We start from the raw sequence: 19,084 nt of genomic DNA on the forward strand, positions 1-19,084 counted from the left end.
CAAAATTATAAAAAGGACCCAAAAATTATAGACAAGGACCTAAAAAAATTATACAAAATGACCAAGAAATTTTTTTGGGTTATTTTCTTTAATTTTTGATGTCTTTTTTGTCATTTTCTAGTTAACTAACGATCAAAATTAATTTTTGTTGGCAACAGATGTTGGATTGTATTGTTCTCAAAAGTTAAATGGAAAGATTACACAAAAAATAAGTTTAAAATCTTATATACTTTTAGACCTATAATTTAAAGACTAATTTGCTCATTTAGCTATTAACTTACTAGACGTCTAAATTGTTAAAAGTGCAAGCAACCCGATTTGGCTTTGTTTTGATTAATTCACTTGGCAAAAAGTAGTCTAGGATAATAGGAGAGAAAAATCTTCATGAATTAACCAATGGTAATTAATTGGATCAAGTTAAAAAAAAAAAAAAAAAAGTAGCCACATAACCACTCTTCAAGTAACGACAAGAGGTCTGCCCCAATTTGAATCCCCGAATACTGGAACATGATATAGTAATTAAGAAGTGTTGGGTGCCGAGTAATTATACTAAAAATTTTTGCATGGGCGTGCTGTTTTGCCCTCCTCAGATCTTATATATGAATTAATTTCTATAAAGAATTAATGAAAGAATAATAAATAAGCCTTAAAGGATCAATTTTATTCAAGATAAGTTTCAAGACATTTTAAAATATCAATTAAGTCCCACAGATCCTTAAGAGGCCACGTGAGCAATGTTGAAATTACTTGAAAGCTCTCATTAACCATGTTAGAAGCTTTGGACTTCCCCACCTCATTTCGATATCTGAAATGTCATATGTGTCCTAGATAGAATTCTTTCACAATCCCATAAACATGGCATGCAGAGAAGAGAAGAAAGATCAAGAGAAAATTTTATTGCACTCGACCACACACAAGGAGAGATTAAGGAAGACGTGGATATTGTTGACAAAAGCAAAGAACATTGACAACACTAAACTGCATCACACCTTAAGGTATTTTGCTAAATTCTAACAATAGTTTGTGAAGTGTTGGAAAAGGGACAAAACTAATGAATAGGAACTAGTTTAATTTGCTTTCGGGCTTATTTTGTTTTTTTTTTTCTTGGTGGACTTCATCTTTAGGTTATTAATGAAAGAATATATTTAGCCAATTGATTTTAGTTACAGCTGAAAAATGTACTACAACAATGAGTTCTTTTAGGTTTGAAGGTCTTGCTTATCATTGTGCTTATTACTAGCCTTGATAAATTGATGGAAGATTTCTTTCATTGACTTGTTTTTTTTTTTTTTAAATTTTCATCATACTAATAGACTTTCATAATGTGAGCTGCAATCATATAAGCCATTTTCTATTTAGTGTTCTTGAATTTTTAAGGACTTGACTCTAAAATAATTGGATCAATTCCAAGAAACTACAATCAAAATTATTGTTTTTAAGAAGAAAAATTGAATCTTAACCTGCAAATTATTTTGGGATAAATTTGGGTCTTCTCTTTACAATTTTAATTGGAAATGCTTTATTAAATTTTTAAACTTGCAAAGCAACCAAGTTATTATTTTAGGAGATAGATCTAGTAAATTTCAACCGAAATACCCAATTTTATAACTTACTTACAAATACTTTGCAACTACTTTTCGCAATTTTAATTGGAAACACGTTGAATTCTTGAACTTCTAAGGAAACTAAGTTATTATTTTAGGAGATCACTCCAGTAATTTGTAATTGAAACACCTGATTTTACAACTATCTTACAAATACTTTGCAACCTTTGTTTGAAATTTTACGAGAAAACATTTTAGTGACCACAGAAGATATGAAATGTACATATAAACTACATGTATTAATTCATCTAATGCATATGCGCATATCAGCTATCCACATATACAGAAGCATCAACTCTATTCTATTTAAATCATAATTCAATCATAATGAAATTAATCTAACCAGTCCTTCAAGAGATATTTTTTCTCTGATCATTCTTCCATTATAACTCCTCCCATCATAATGCATTGTCCCATATATGTCTTTTGCAATATCTCTACTAAAATGAAAATAACAAAAAATTTATTTAAATAACTATTTTTTATCGTATCCATTAACATCAACCTACAACAAGCAAAATAAGATGTCATAATATATGACTCATAAACAAGTTACTTTTTGCATCAGTGACAATATTTCATCTTAAAATGTGGACACTCAATGATAAATTTTTACACTTTCAGTTACAAAATATCAAATCTTCATGCCAAATCTTTAGAAATGTGAAATAAAAAAAAAACTTTTCATGTTCAGTTGCAAAAAGTCTTTCTTTTTGTTTGCGAGTGTCATTTTGCAAGAAGAAAACTATAATGGGGAATAGACTCTAGGGATTTGCAAAAAAAAAAAAGCCATATCTGAACACGCTAGCCAAAAAAACCCACATACCTAGTTCTTTGTCAGCAAATGCTAATGAGGGCTGATAAGATATGACATGTTGAGTCTCAATAATTTGGTCCCTTTCCAACACTTTGCAAATTATTGTTAGAACTTAGCAAAATACCTTAATGTGTGATGGAGTTTGGTGTTGTTAGTGTTCTTTGCTTTTGTCAACAATATCTATGTCTTCCTCAATCTCTCCTTGTGTGTGGTCGAGTGCGATAAAATTTTCTCTCGATTTTTTTTTTTCTTCTTAGCATGCTCATGTTTATAAGGTTATGAAAGAATTTTATCTAAGGCACATATAACGATTCAGATATTGAAATGAGGTGGGGAAGTTCAAATCTTTTAACATGATTAATGAGGGATTTTAAGTAATTTCAACATTGCTCATATGGCTTCTTAAAGACCTATAGGACTTAAGTGGTATTTTAAAATGTCTTGGGACTTACCTTGAATAAAATTAATCCTTTAAAACTTAATTGTCATTTTTCTAAGAATTAATAGTTGTTTTTAGAAGTCACTTTCCATAAAAATATGAATTGTTAATTATTTTCTTCTTTTTAAAAAATTTTATAAGTCGAGTAAAAGGTTTTATATAAGAGAGAGAATATTTTTAAAGATAATGTATTTAACTCCCATTGATTCCTATGAGATAGTTCAAAACTAAATGACTTATATACAGGACTTAAGGGAGTAATTTTGAGAGTTGGTTAGCCAATTGTGTTTAGTATATTAATTAAATAAAATTTGAATATGATTAATTTTTGAATTTTAAATTGGGCAAAAATATATTAATTAATGATGAAAAAACTGATCGAGAAAGTTTGCATGAGTCCTTTCCCCTGAACCTCACTATTGTCGGTAAATATCTTCGAGTTTTAACATGAAAAACTGAGGAAGTTTACATGAGTCCTTTTACATTTTCATCTATACGCAAAAAAAAAAAAAAAAAAAAAAAACCCTTATAATTGACTTTGCCAATTACATAGCAACTCGGCATGCTTCAACTTCACAGGGGAGAAATCTTTTCCCTAAATGTATTAGAAAAATCAATCCCCGGGAGGTGTTGAATAGGATCAAGTTAAAAAAAAATTAGATAGAATAATAGTAAAGTCTTAAAAGATCAAATTAATAACATTTAGGTCCCAACAATTTTTTTCCCCCAAAAATGATCTTGCAAATATCAATCCATACGTACAGTTGCAAACAAAAATCTTAATTATTATATGAGTTACATTAAGAACTTAATTATCTTATTTGTAGTTGAAACTTTTAAATTTATAATTGTTTAAATTGATATTTAAAAGTTAATTTTTAAAAATTTTTATCAAGACTTAACTATGATTGATTTATTTTTTGAAACTTAATTATCATTCTCCTGAAAAAACATACCTTTTACCCTCCATTTTTATATATAAAATGCTTTTTAAAAACTTATTTTATTCTTAAATATAAAATATGTCATAATATTTTTAAGTAATTATATAATTTTTTCATTGCCTTGAAAAATGAAGGAGATATTAATTATGTGTTTTATTTACCATCACCATAATATTAATGGTGATATTATTAAGAATAAACTTAGAAAACTATTGTGATTTTAATTAAATAATAGTATTTTATTATTATACGGATTCAATTAAAAACATCTCTATATAATATATATATATATATACACATACATATATTTACGTTGGCACGTGATTGTAACGGATCGCTCATGTGCATTATCTTGAAGAAATCCAATGTGAAAGCATAAAATCCTTGTTGCGTGTTAACCGGGCCATCAATGAAGTCTGTTCTTACGTCAATAATTAGACTTTATGGTGAGAATTGAGAAAAAATTTCAACCACTGTGCTGAACTAGACTGTGACACGCACACAAACAGACAGAGAGACGGGCATATCAATGTTTTTGGTACCCTTTTTTCTCTTTTCTCAAGCCATTGATTATTGAGGTATTTAAAAATCAAAACCATTGAATGGGAAATATGGTTGACAAGAATTTTCATCATTGTGTTAAATTAGTGTTCATGATATGTTTGTGGTTGAATAACAAATACCAAACATGTCAGAAATGCTGGGTCTTAATAGATAATGAAAAGGATTTCGAATTCTCTTACCACAGTTCGCTCGGATATAAAAAGATAGAAAACTTTAGTAGAACAAGTGTGTAATTTTATTAAAGTGTTTGAAAATTACAGATTAAAAACTAAGAATAGAAAAGGGCTAGTAAATATAAATTATACGAGTCTTGATCAAGTGTTGACTGAATTTCTCTGTTTTTCGCCTTTCTATTTATAATGCTTGATGGTAGAAACCTTTTCTTTGAGACTTAGCACGTTCTACCAAAGAATCAGGAATCCTGCAAAACTTATGGCATAGTTTCTCCATTTTGATAAACAGCCCGTTTCATCATCGAACTACTTGGGCGTAGATTTTGGCATTACTTAGGATCGTGTCTTCGTGCCAACAGTCTGATATTTGAAATTGATGGGATTTTGACATGTTTATGTGTTGTAGACTTTATTGAGTTTTGGGGTCGGCCTCTTTTGTTTATATTGGGCCTGACGTTTTGATTACTCAACCCAACTAGCCTCGTGACCTATTTGAGTGACGTTTCATATTTAGCCCAAACAATGCCCCCTGCTTACCAATGGCTGGTAACATAAGCCACATGGCATGTTTGGAAAAAATTAAAACATCGCTTCATTTCTGAGCGCCCTCTGCTGATATAAACTTATTTCTAAATTCTGGTTACTTCTCTTACTTTCTTTGCTGTTTCTTGAATTTTAAGTCTTCAGTTTGCTAAAATTTCTCATACCCTAATTCTCAAATGGCTTTGTCTACTTCTTCTGCCGCTGCACCTTCTTCAACTTCCACTGGTAGTCTGCCGGATTCTCTAGCAACTATCCAGAACTCAGTAAACCAATTAGGCGGGCTCGTAATGGTATGTATTTCGTGGTTTGAAAAAATTCTTTTTTCCATTAGACTAGTTTCTTATCCTAATTCTCATTCATTTCTTTTTAGGAGGGTTCGTCGTTCCACGAATCAGTGGCTTTCTGGTAAGTTTCTCATTTCTCGTGTTTAGCCCTTCTATTTTTGTTGAAAAAAGTGCTCTAACTATGCTTCTTTTTGTCTAACACTTCGCTTTGGAGTTTTCAAATTTCCAACAAAAGCAACATCGGGTACCTGACAATTTCTCCCAACCTGTCTAACGTTATTGCCCCTACGCAGCCGAATCTATGGCCACTAACCTCTCTTCGCAATCCGGTCTTGGCCCGGATGACCTCGCCCTTCCCTGAGTCATCCTGCAGAAAGCTCAGGAACTGGCCCCGGTGCTCTCGTGCTTGGGTTAATTGGGTGAAGCATTTGAAGTCAGATCATGCATCCCAGTAGAAGGAGATGGGTCTACACGACCTAATTCAACTGTCTCTGGCTGATATTGATGTCCCTGTAGACCTTCTGATGGCCTTCCTCAATTTTTGGGCTCCGACCTGCGATGCTTTCATCTTCGAGCTCAACCGGATGTCCCTCATGCTATGAGACATCTTTATGTTCCTGGGATTGCTCATCACCGGGGAAGAGAACTTCTACGCAATCCCCGAGAAGCACAACTCCTACACCGCCCTTCCTGCTGAACTAGAGAGCAAGATCAGGGCCGCAGGCTTCTATGCAAAGATTATGGAATTGTTCTTTGAGAAACTAGCCTCTGAGCCCATCATTGCCACGGAGCACCTGGTCTTCATCTGGATCCTACTCAGCCAATGGATCCTAACCCCAAGGGGAGGGAAGCTCGTGTAGCTGCATCTAAAGATCGCTCAGTCCTTATTTTGTGGCAATCAAATAGTCCTGGGGACTATGTTTCTATGTTGTCTTTATGACAGCATGAAGGAGTCGCTGATCAAGAAGCCTTTCAATAACTTCAGTGGGCCCGTCTGGTTTTCAAAGTTATAGACGACGGCCTACTTTCCCAACCTTCGGTGGGAGCCCTTTTGGGATGATTTATGTGCCAACCACCCTTTCACTTGTCTCTTAGGTAGTCATCTGCTGGTGAAGTCAAAGAACTTCTTTGAGTTCTTCTGTCAACAAAGCTGGTCCTTGGGGAGGACCTTAAAAGCTTTCAATATGTCCGACCGTCGCCTCCCTACTTGGTACAAGTACATGGTGGAGAAGAAGAACAAGCCCACTAACCCTATGAGGGATGAAGTCTTCCTTTCAGCCACCACTCCTCAGAAGATGTGGCTGCCATACATTGGCCTTTCCTTTAAGTCTCTTAGGGTATACTTGGAGTCTTATCATTCTCAACTGGTGGCGAGCCAGTTTGGACTGAGCCAGTGCATCTCTCGAGGCCTGTCCCCCCAAATTAGCGTGGAGCTGCTGGAGAGAGAGGCTATCGATTAGATAGCCGTTCCACTTACCACCTAGAGGCAGTGCAAGGTAGAACTTATAGATAGAGATGCTTGCCTTCGCTTTAACAAATGATGGCCTCAGCGCTTTAGGTGCATAATAAAGAGCCACACCAATAAGTATTTCCTCCGCATCTGTCTTAGTTTTATCCTTTTCATTTTATTTCCTTAGACTAAACCTGCCTTGTTTTGTGTAGGCTATGATTGGATACAATCCCACACACTAGTGACCTTTCTAAGGGGCAACATTGATGCCCTCGCCACTTTTGAGACCCCGACGACCCCTTCTGTGAGGACAGTGGTCCAGGGGATGGAGCAAGACAACGCTTCCTCCCAAATTTCTATTCTCCTAGTCTCTAAAAAGTCCGGGGCCAAGAAGAGCTCCTCCAGTCGTCCTGACCAAAGAGATACTCTAGACAAGAGGAAGTGTGCTTCATCTCCCTCTGCTATGGCTAAGAAGAAAGGAGGCACACACATAAGCGCCAACGGACGATGATCCTGTCAGCAAACTCCGATGATGGCAGAGTGAGTCTGCTTCAATAAGGGGAGAAGGAGACCTAGCACCCTGATCTCTAAATGGTCCCTTTTCAAGCCACCACCACTCCTGAGCCTATACCCATGAACCCAGTTGAAGTTGCTCAGGAGGTGGCAGAACGTAATGAAGGTTCAAAAGCTGTCCTGTCTACCATAGTCCCAGGTAGTCCAAAAGATGTTAGGGCTGCTCTTGATCAAGGGGAAGTTGTTGCCACTACCTCAAGTGACAAGCTGGAGCTTGGGGTCTAAGACCCTATTGACTGTGGGCCCTTAGATGGTCTCCCTACTCAGTCTAATCCTTCCCTCCTACTTAATAAATATTCAAGAGGGTAGGAACTCTGAAGGGTTATAGGCGAAGCCCATGAGTGATGCTCTGACCATTTTGGTCTCTACTTAAGGTGGCTCAACGTAAGGTCAAGTTGGTCTTTCTACTTTGATGAATCGCGTGGAGAAAGCTTTACGCTCAGTGGCGCGGTCTGCTTGAACTCTCCCCTCTTTCATGAGCAAAGACAAAGCACTCATAGATCTAATTCAGGTGTAGTCTTGTTTACTTTTTCCTTTTCATTCCTGCTAGCTTTGTCTTGGTTTTTTGTTAATGTTATTTTATTTTCTTCAGCTGGCTGTACTGGAGGCAGTACCTATAGAAGCTCTCTTTTCCCGCATTCATGTCCTTGAAACATACGTTATATTGGATGCTTAGAGAGTCATTCAGTTCCAACTCAGCCACAATCCCTTCCTTATCCCTGAACAAAATTTTAAGGAAATGATCTGGGCTTTTGAGGCTGTGGCAAAAGAGGTCTCCATGTCTGAGTTGGCACTCCTGTGAGCTCAAGTCCCGGCATGTTATGGCATTATCAGCCAGTACCACAAAGAACTCCCCCTCCTGTCTGAATATTTGAAGAACAATTAAGCAGTGAGGGATGAATATTTAGCTACCAAGACCCGGCCGACTGCTGCTATTGACTGGGTCCAAGAGATTGCCCCCCGTGTTGATAATCTTCGAGCATTACGGGCTAAGGTGGCGAACTTGAGGCACTAGCTCGCAGCGGTTGAAGAAGAGTTAGCAAAGGCTGAAGCTGAGGATGGTCTAGCAAAACCCGAGTTAGAGGTTGCTACTAAGGTATTGGATGAGATGCGGACCATTTCGGATGCTAAGCTTTAAGCTATGCTTGAGTTTGAAGCGGTCCTCGCACGTCACCAGACCCTTTCTGTAGATTTGGACTCAGCTTTGTCAACGTTGGAGCTCATGTGCAGCCTTTGTAAATAGTATACTTATGTATAAATACACACATTTTTTTTATTTGTTTATTCTTTACTCTTTGTAACACGATTCAATCATGATAATAAAGAACAAATATTTTTTCTCACTATACAAGTTTTGTATGCTCGGAGGCCACTCTAGGCCTCGGGTCCTTTATCGCTTTCCTATTATAATGACAGCTAATACTTCTTGAAATATTTACCATTTATAGCATGTTTGTGTGGAGTTCTATCGATGCTAGCTAACATGTACGTGTTCCCTTTAAGTACTTCGTCTACCTTAAACGGTCCTTCCCAATTAGGTGAAAACTTACCAAGTGTCCAGTCTTTGAAACTAAGTGGTAATACAAGTTTCCATACGATCTCGCCCGCCTAAAAATGTTTCCGTCTTATCCTCTTATTGTATATTCTTGAAACTTCTTTCTTCTGGGCAATCATATGATTAAGTGCTTGTAAGTGAATTTCGTCTAACTAGATTAACTCATTCATCATGGCCTCGTTATAGTCGTCAAACAGTCTTCCTAGACTACTCGAAATGCATAGCAAGGGAACTGTTATTTCAATAGGCAAAACGGCCTCGTGCTTATATGTTAACACTTACAGGCTCGTGCTTGTAGCTTCTCTTTTAGATGTCCAATATGCCCATAGTGTCTTAGCCAATCATTCGTGCCATTCTCGAGGATTCTTTTTAATTGTTTTCTTTAGAATTTCGAGGATGATCTTGTTAGAAGCTTTGACTTATCCATTTGCCTAAGAGTAATATGGTGAGGATGCCAATAACTTAATCCCACTTTTCTCAGCAGTAAAGGCCTTAAATTCAATTTCAATGAACATTATCCCTTGGTCTATTGTAATTGTTTGAGGAATCCCAAAACGAAACATAATTTGTTCCCATACGAAGTCAATAACATTGCCCTGCTCTACTTTCTTTATAAGGATGGCCTCAAACCACTTAATGAAATAATCTGTAGCTACCAAGATGAATGAGCGGCCCTTGGATGAGGCTGGATAGATTTTTCCTATTATATCTATGGCTTATCCTCGAAAAGGCCATGATTTGATAATTAGATGCATGTTTGATGCTGGCACTTGTTGTGTTGGCCCGTGAGTCTGACACTTCTTGCACCTCCTTGCATATTTAATGCAATCTTTTGTCATTGATGGCCAATAGTATCCATGCCTATGCACTAGCCATTGCATCTTTAGCCCCGACTAATGAGCCCCACAGACTCCCTCATGTACCTGTCTTAAAACCTCCATATAATTAGTGAAGGCCAAACACTTAGTAATAACCCATCGGAGCCTTTCTTGTATAATTCATCTCCAATTAAAATAAAGTGTTGAGCGTGTATCCTTATTCTGTAAGGGTAACATTGACTGGAATCTTGAAGATAACTCTTAAAATCATCTCTCCAATCCTAAGCTAACCTTTGCGAGACCGTACTATACTGTACTGTCAGACCACGTTGAATGACTGAAGGATGTTCTTTCTATTCCACCACAATTACTTTTCTAGTGAGTTTAGGTGACAACCTTAGCCCTGACGCTATTTGAACTAGTTTATTAGCCCCCCAATTTTGAGCCCGAGGAACATGAATCAACGTTATTGTTTTGAACTCCTCTAGAATCTGGGAAGCCCCGATATAATATACCACTAGAGTTGGGCTTGTGCACTTGTACTCGTTGGTTAATTGTTTGATGACTAATTGAGAATCCCCCTCTATGACCACATCATAGGCCTTCATTTCTTAAAGAATCTCAAGCCCTGTGAGCAATGCTTCGTATTTCGCCTGGTTATTAGTACACCCAAAATTTAATTGAAGAGATAATATCATTTTTATCCCTGTATGAGATGTTATCACTATATCAGCCCCAAATGCCTGTTTAGTGCTAGATCTATTGAACTTAAGCACCTAAGGTCTTAGATCTACTGAGAACACTTGTAATTTCTGTTTGTCTTCAAGGAGCTCAGCTGAGGAATGATCAGCTAGGAACTTAAGCCCCAAATCCCTTATTAATTAGGGACATGGTTTCTCTCTTGTATACTTCAAAACGAGAAACCACGTCCTCCTTACTAAAGGGTGATGTGGTTTGTTTATGAACCACGTCCAAATCTTTTAAGGAGGGATGTGGTTTATATGGAAACCATATTTCTATCTAGTAAAATGGAAATGTGGATTATGTAGAAACTATCTCCCATGGTATTAAAAGAGACATGGTTTATTCTTTTTCACATTACAGATATTTGTGACATGGATAAGCCATTATGATGTTCCCCCTAGTTGTGACCTGAAAAGGCTTAAAAATGTGACGTGAAAAGTCTATTTTATAGTTGTGTGTTTTGCTTTTTTGTGTTGAAATTGTTGTTGTAAATTTTTTTGGAGATCCTATATTACATGGGAGATTATATTCTACCGAAACTTCCATAGAAAATTTATGAATTTTGTTTTAAAAATCATAATAAATAAAGAATCCTATTTAATATGATGAATGTGTTATGATTAAAATTTGCGTATATCCTGTGCCGATCATGCCTTATTTTGAGGCATGACAAATATGCAACAACATGCTCCTTTGAATTTGAATTTGATTTCCATAAGGAGCAATAACTATTCGCGCTTGTTTGATGAAATGTGTGCGCGCTTCCTTGAGGGGGCAGTGCCGGAAGCTTAGGCCACCCGTGAAGCAATCATCTGTTATGGGATCTTCCCAGAAAAGAGCTGAAGTGAAATTCTCCCTATTGACAACCTCATAATGATGATGTTGATGGGTTAGTAAACGATTTTGAACAGTAACATGCTGGTATTTGTGATCTTCACTCTCCAAGGTAAATTGTATTGAGGGATTTATGAGGAAACTCGATCGTTGCTGGAAACTGCATTGTTAGTGGAGTTATTAGGTGGCATCCTACAAGTGCTCATTAACCTTATAAATATCCAGGTACCTACGCTATTCAAGTAGTGAATAATTTGTCATTTTCATCTTCAACTGAATCCTGCCATCCATGAAATTTTACTTTCCACCATTGGAATGTATAGGGAAACTAGGTTTGTTTTTGTTTTGCTTAATTAATCGATTAGGCAAAAACTAGTGTAGTTTTATGAATTAAAAAAATCTCCGAGAGCAGAAATTCTGCCGTGTAATGTTGCACAGAAGGTAGTGCCCCTTGAATGATGGGTCTCACATTAGCAAGGGATTGATCTATGGATAGGCTGGATTAATCCTTTTATCAATCGATCCAAGTGCCCGGCAGCACAAGCTGTTATTTTTTAAACTCAAAATGATGCAGTTTCAAGCTCAACAAGGTGAGGGGAAAAAAAAATTCAACCCGATTGACCCTATCCTAACATCTTGACTGGAATGTCTCTCTCTATCTATGCTTATGGCATTCCCCATATTGGGTTCATTTAATTGAAATGCAGATTCAAATGCTAGCTTAAAAAAAGAGCATTATTTCACTGTCATTACAAAACACAAATATTATTACTTGTATATCTGAAATTTCACTCTTACTACAACCCCATACAAAACGGAAAACACAAAACACTTGGTCAATTTATACTAATTTTCATAACCCGTAAACATCCTCCTATATATTTTAATAAAGTTACTAAAAACCATCTATCACATATTTCTAAGTACGTTAAGATTCATAAACTTTGTATGCTAAGAGACTCTTGCATTCCTAAAAGACATAATATTTAAATTTACTATTTCCAACATTAAAACTAATGGTTGGAGTGAATGTTCTTGTTGAGTTTCAAGAAAGTGTCTCTGACATTTTTCAATTTTGCAACAACATCCTTCATCTTAAGGCGTCCATCTGGAGAATCTGCAGTGCAGGATAACCCAATTCTCAGAATTGTAGTCACACAATCAATCAGCTGCAGATTTGGACCTTTAGGAGCAAGGTCATTGTCAAAAGTGTGTGATAGAAGCTGAGGGTCTACGACTTGCTCAATCTTGTCTGGGAATGCTGATTGAACCCATCTTGTTAAGCTCAGGCCACCTGTGAATCTATCATCTATTGGGCTCCTCCCAGAAAAGAGTTCTAGCAATACAATCCCAAAACTGTATGCATCTCCTGCTACTGATGGCTTTTCTCCCCATCCATACTCTGCATTTATGTCAGTGAAGCATAAGAGCGACATCTTCATTGGGTCAAAAAATTACAAAAAATGGCATTTATTAGGTTTATGAAAGGGAAAGAGCTACCCCCAATTGGATCGAACAATGTTCAAATTTAGCTTAGTCAGATAAATATATATATAAAAAAAAAAGTAAACATAAATCATATTTGCTTGATTTGATTCAAGATACTCACAATAAAATGCAAAGTACCTGGAGGTATGTAGCCGATTGAACCTTTGAGGACATGAGTGGAGCTTATTGAGACTTGATTAGTTGGTCTTTCAATCAACAGTCTAGCCAATCCAAAATCGCCCACCTTTGCACTCATATCTTCACACAGAAGAACATTGCTAGGCTTCAAATCACAATGCACAATGGGAGTTTCAGTGTCATTGTGAAGATAATCCAATGCACAAGCAACATCAATGGCAATTTTCAGTCTTTCCATAAGATTCAACCCATTTCCATTTGCATGCCTTTTCTTTTGCTTAATCCAATCATCCAAGTTGCCGTTGCATATGAACTCATAAACCAAAGCCAGAAATTCATTGTTCTTGAAGTCTATACTAGAACACGACGTGATTAGCTTTACTAGATTTCGATGCCGTGCATTCTTCAAAGCCTCACATTCTGCGAAGAAACTCTTCAAGGAGCCTGACCTTAAAGTATCTAGTACTTTTACTGCAACAGTGCTGATGCTCACTTCACCGAGATGGCCTTTGTACACCAAACCAAAGCTTCCAGTTCCGATTAAATTTTCTTGACTGAAGTCCCCAGTGGCTCGTCGAAGCTTATCATAAGAGACCATGGGATGATATGGCTCCACCGTTTTAAGCGGGGTTGCTGCCTTTGATTTTCTACTCCTCACATACAATAAGCCAATTGTGAAACATAGTATCAATGTCACCACGATAGCTACGGTGATAGAAACTACGAAGATCTTTTTTCCATGGCCTTGAGTCACACACGAGGAAAGTAAGCACAGTTTCTTATTGCCTTCAAAATGGAAAGAAGAGAGATTTGCGAAAACACCACCACTGGGAACTGCTCCTTCTAGGTCATTATAAGAAAGGTTCAATAACTGCAGGGCTTTTAGATTTTGAAGTTCAACAGGAATGGATCCAGAGAGTTGGTTGGAAGAAAGGTCAAGAATTTCCAAGCTTCTGATGCTTCCTAAAGCTTTTGGAATAAGACCAGAAAGCATATTTCGTGCCAAAAATAGCCTTTCTAGGCTTAGACAATTGCTAATTGAGCTGGGGATATCACCAACCAAAAGATTGTCAGAGAAGTCTAAGGTAGAAACTCTGATCAAATTCCCTACCTCTTGAGGCAAAGATCCACTTAAGAAGTTCTTAGACAAGTTAAAAACAGTGCTTAGAGAAGAGAGACTTAGAATCTGTCTATGTATGCTTCCGTTGAGCTTGTTATGAGACAAGTCCATGAAGACAATGCTCTGAAAATTCCCAAAACTTGTTGGTATTTCACCCACAAGCTGATTGCTTGATAAATCAAGACTGTTTAGCTTCTGGAGACGACCAAGGGAGTTTGGAATACTTCCAGATATCTGATTCCCAGCCAGATTTAGCTCTTGCAGTTCCTCCAATTGGCTTAGCTCGGAAGTAATTTCTCCTGAGATTGCATCATTGTGACTCAAGTTTAACAAACTCAAGCCTCTAAGATTTCCAATTGATGGGGGTATGTTTCCATACAAACGATTCCCTCCCATGTATAATTTTGAGAGAACCTTGGAGAGATTTCCAATGGTCTCTGGAATTACACCTTCCAACCTATTGCCATCAATTGCAAGAAAGTTCAAGAGGGTGCTGTTTGCCAGTGAAGTAATGAAGTCTAGACCTCTGTCTCCTGAGCTTACTATCCTATTATATCCTATATTATACATGCGAAGGAATGGAAGATTTCCAAGACCTGGTGGCACTGTTCCTTCCAAGAGATTTGAGGCCATGCGGATAACTCGGATGTTGGTAAGATTGTGAAGAGACCCAGGAATTCTACCTGTGAATCTATTAAAGCAGAAATTGAACACTAGAAGTTTTGGAAGTTTGTGACCAACATCCTGAGGAATATCACCCCAAAAATCGTTGGCAGCAACAGCCAAGTTAACAAGGGAAGATAAGTTATAAATAGAAGGAGGAATAGTCCCAGTGAGATTGTTAATGGTGAGATCAAGCTCAGTTAAGTTCTTGAGCCTGCCAAATTCATTGGGAATCCCACCCCTCAGACTGTTTGTGCCAAAGCTGATATTTGTGAGTGATGAAATATTTCCGAGAGTAGGTGGAATTGCACCATAAAACTTATTGCTTCCCAGTTTCAGGACTTGAAGCTTTTTCATGCTATCAATATCTTGAGGAATTTGGCTGGCTATATTGTTTGAAGATAAGTTCAGTTTGACGAGGTTGACCAAGCGAGTGATGTTTGAGGGAAGCATGCCTTCTATTCTGTTAGAACTCAAGTCTAGGGCTCTTAACCTAATGAGATGGCCAATTTGCTCGGGAATCACTCCTGTAAACTGGTTACCCTGCAACTGAAGGGACTCCAGAAAAGAGAGGTTACCTATATAGGGGCTTAACTGACCTGAGAGTCTTAAGCTTGAAAGATTTAAGCCTACCACTCTTTGGCCAAACCTATTACAGGTAACACCATACCAGTTGCATGGTGATGATGAACTCTGGTTCCAAGAAGATAGAGGGTGAAGAGTATCAATATCACTCAATTGGGACTTAAATGAGATCAAAGCTTCTGTATCTGTGGTGATGTCTAGAGCGGTTGATGATGATATACTAAGAAAAAGGCAGTGAATAGCTAAGGGACTGATATAAAATACAAAATGAAGCGATTGTTTAGAAAAGAAGCCCATATTTGGTGGTTTGTTTCTTGGCGTTGTTTACTTCACTACCCGTGGATTTGTATTTATAGTGCTAATGCGATCCTCCACGTGGTTACCTTGAACCATTAAAAGGGCAATAAAAAAGTAGAAAATTAAAGAAGGACGAGAAATTATTACAAAACATCTAATATACCATGTCATCTATATTTTATTCAATAAAAACATAATATCATATCAAATGATTGTAAATATGAATTGATTTTATCATTAATGATAATAAAGAGAAAATAGATAATTAATTAAAGAGCAATTCTAAAAATAAAGTTCTTAAAAATGACATATTTTTATTGGATAGCATATGAATGACGCATCCATACAAGAATTTTTAAGGAAGGACATCTTTGTGCCCAATATCCACTGTTTTCTTATGTATTGACTGGGCAATCAGGTCTGGAGTCTTCCTTTTATTTGGTATAAATTTGACTTTATGGAGGGAAGAATTATTGTTCAATATCCAGATTTATTGACTTGATCAATTAGCTAGTGCTCATGATATGGAAAATTCTCAATTTAGTGCAGGTAAGCGTTTCATTAGTTTTACACCAGAAAAAAGGAATTTTTGTGTGTATTGCTTACGTACATAGATTTGTAGAGATATAAGACGTGAAAATTTAATTATGGTCATCCTATATATATGCTGATCGATATGATACTACACTCAAAAGTTACTCAAATTTTATTTTTAATATTAGTGGACTAAAATGTTAAAACATAACTTGTGTATCCGCCAGAAGATATATTTGTATTTTCCTCTTGGTATCATGTTTCATAACGATCCAGGTCAAAACAAAAAACAAAAAAAAAAGTTCATGACGCACGATCATCGTCTGTTTTGTGAGTGACCTTTTAATCATTTAGAGAGGGAATGGTAATATCCCTCCAAAAAACAATTGTGCTTGGGTTTGCATTAATTGAGTTTAAGTACACCATCATTTAGTATTATAAGTTATTTTGCTGGAATATTGTTTTAAAAAATATAAAGTATTTTGAGTCTATCAAGGTATAATTAAGGATTAAGATGCATTTTTATTTTTGAATTTTTTTTCGAAGAGCATGGAATATCCTGGACTGATAAGTAAGGCAATTTTCTCCCTCAACCACTTTTTCAAGGAACAAAAAACCTCTTCCATTAGGTTTTAAATAATATTATTTAAATTATTAAATATGAAAATGTTTAATATTTTAGTAATATTTATTAAAATTTTATTTTTAAAAAACTTCAAGATGCCCAATATTCCTAAAAAAAATTTTAGGATATCCAACACTCTTAAAAAAAAAGTTCATAGGCAAATTAAAAGATATGATTAGAATCTTACCTGTCACTATTATGTAGGCTCTATGCACATGTTACATCAGTAGAAAATATGGCAAAGTTGACAATTGACTAATAGAAGAGATTTTTTGCTCCTCAAAAAAATAATTTAGGAAAAAAATTATCCAACTTATGAGTACAAAGTGCCCAACACTACTTGAAAAAAGTTTAAAAATAAAAATGTACGTGAATCCTATAATTAAAAAAGGTATTTTGAGTCCTTAATAATAAGTTTTTGTTTAAAAAATGTCCTTAATTAGGAGTGTAAAATTAACAAATTTTTCTAATAAAAGAAATTTATTAAATAAGAATAAATATGAAAAGAATATATAATTTTAAATGTGATCTATTAACTTATCAAAGGTGTAAATTGTTAAAGTGCAAGGAACCAGATTTGTTCTTTTTTTGCTAAATTCACTTTGGCAAAAACTAGCCTAGCTAAACAGGAGAGAAAAGCCTTCATGAATTAACCAATGGAAATTAATTGGAGCAAGCCAAAAAAAAAAAAAAAAGAGCTAGAAAACTGCTCTTCAGGTACTTGAATATAAAACACTCTCTCCATTTTTATATATAAAAAAAAAACTATATCACACAATTTAAGAAAATCGACTAAATACAATAATTATATATGAAAATAAAAAAGTAAACTAAAATGTCCTATGTTAATCAATATAATCATACATTAATTATTTTTTATTAATGTAAATTTTGAAGGATGATTTAAGAAATATATTATAAATGCTTATTGGAATAGGTGATTTTGTTTATAAAAAAATATAAATCAAAGGTGATAGTTTTTTTAACAATAAAAAATGAAAGGAGTAGTCATTAAGTAGCGTTGGGTACCAGAGTAAATTATACTAAAAATGTTTGCATGGGCTTGTTGCATTGTACACCTCCGGTCTTATATTAAATTAATTTTTATAGAGAATTAACAATTCCTTTTACAACCCACTTTGCATAAAAATAGGAATCAATAATTATTTCTTTCAATTTTATTCTTTTATAAGTCGAGTAAAAGTTTATATATAAGAGAGAAAATATTTGTAAAGATAATGTATTTAATATAAAAGCAAATCGAGAATTTTTTTTTTCAAACAACATCATAATTTAATTAACTCTCGTTAATCCCTATAAAATAGTTGAAAGCTAAGTAACTTAAATACGGGACCTAAGGAAGTACTTTTGTGAGTTGGTTAGCACATTGTGTTTCGTATATTAATTAAATAAATTTTGAATATGATTAATTTTGTAAGAATGAGAAAAGTATATCTTAAACTCTTGCTTTAAAAATGTCCTGGATCATGAACTTTTAAAATATATAACATAAATCTTAAACTTTTAAATTCGTAGCAAATTAAACTCTACCATTATCTTTTTCTAACGCCATTACTATTCACCGTGGGCCCTAGTTAATTAGTGCCACAAACCCTAAACTATTATGTGAGTAGCGTCATGAACCTTGAACTACAAAATTTCAAGCAAATTACCCACACCGTTTATGTATAGAATGTTGACTATTATATAGACCAAATTAACCCCAGCATGGTTTGCCACAGTGAATGCATTGCTAGCCATGGCAAATAACCCATAATTTTGTGAAATGATGTTTTTTGCCCTTGTTTTTCAATATTTTTCAAATGATTGATATCCCATACTTTCGTATATTCTATAAATTTAATTTAGTCTTATTTTAAATATTATTTATTTATTTAATGGTGAAAACTTAAAATCTTATTTGAAAAGAAGTTTAAGTATCATAGAATTTTACAGATGATGGAGGTGAAAGCCGATAATTTCATCAACGAATTTAAAACCTCAAGTAACCAGTTAATTAAAATTCTCTAATATTTAAATTTCTTTTCTAATAGGATTCCAAGTTTTCACCGTTAAATAAAAAAATTATTTAAAATAAGATTAAATTAGAGTTATAGAATACACAAAAGTATGAGATATCAATCATTTGAAAAACGTTGCAAAAAAAGGGTAAAAAACATCATTTCACAAAATTATGGATCGTTCGCTAAGGCCAATGATGCATTCGTCGTGGTGAACCGCGCTGAGGCTAATTTGGTCTATATAATAGTCAAGGTTTTATACATAAATGGT

The 19,084-nt window shown here is 35.2% G+C and overlaps 1 protein-coding gene and 1 pseudogene across 1 annotated transcript; both read right to left on the minus strand.

The window, feature by feature from the left end:
• The window catches only part of LOC129314134 (probable LRR receptor-like serine/threonine-protein kinase At3g47570), a 36,739-nt pseudogene extending 31,921 nt beyond the window's left edge, over positions 1-4,818 (minus strand).
• Positions 4,819-12,100: 7,282 nt separating this feature from the next.
• Positions 12,101-15,633, minus strand: LOC129314135 (probable LRR receptor-like serine/threonine-protein kinase At3g47570). The gene is made up of 2 exons (XM_054957506.1): positions 12,969-15,633; positions 12,101-12,744 (listed from the first exon to the last, which is right to left on the minus strand). Exons 1-2 carry the CDS (start codon positions 15,631-15,633, stop codon positions 12,356-12,358), a joined length of 3,054 nt encoding a protein of 1,017 aa, XP_054813481.1. The 3' UTR covers positions 12,101-12,355.
• Positions 15,634-19,084: the final 3,451 nt, after the last annotated feature.

This window comes from Prosopis cineraria, unplaced genomic scaffold (genome assembly GCF_029017545.1).
Source record: "Prosopis cineraria cultivar Desert tree isolate PC_DT_omini unplaced genomic scaffold, ASM2901754v1 PC6, whole genome shotgun sequence".
Lineage (NCBI taxonomy): Eukaryota > Viridiplantae > Streptophyta > Magnoliopsida > Fabales > Fabaceae > Prosopis > Prosopis cineraria.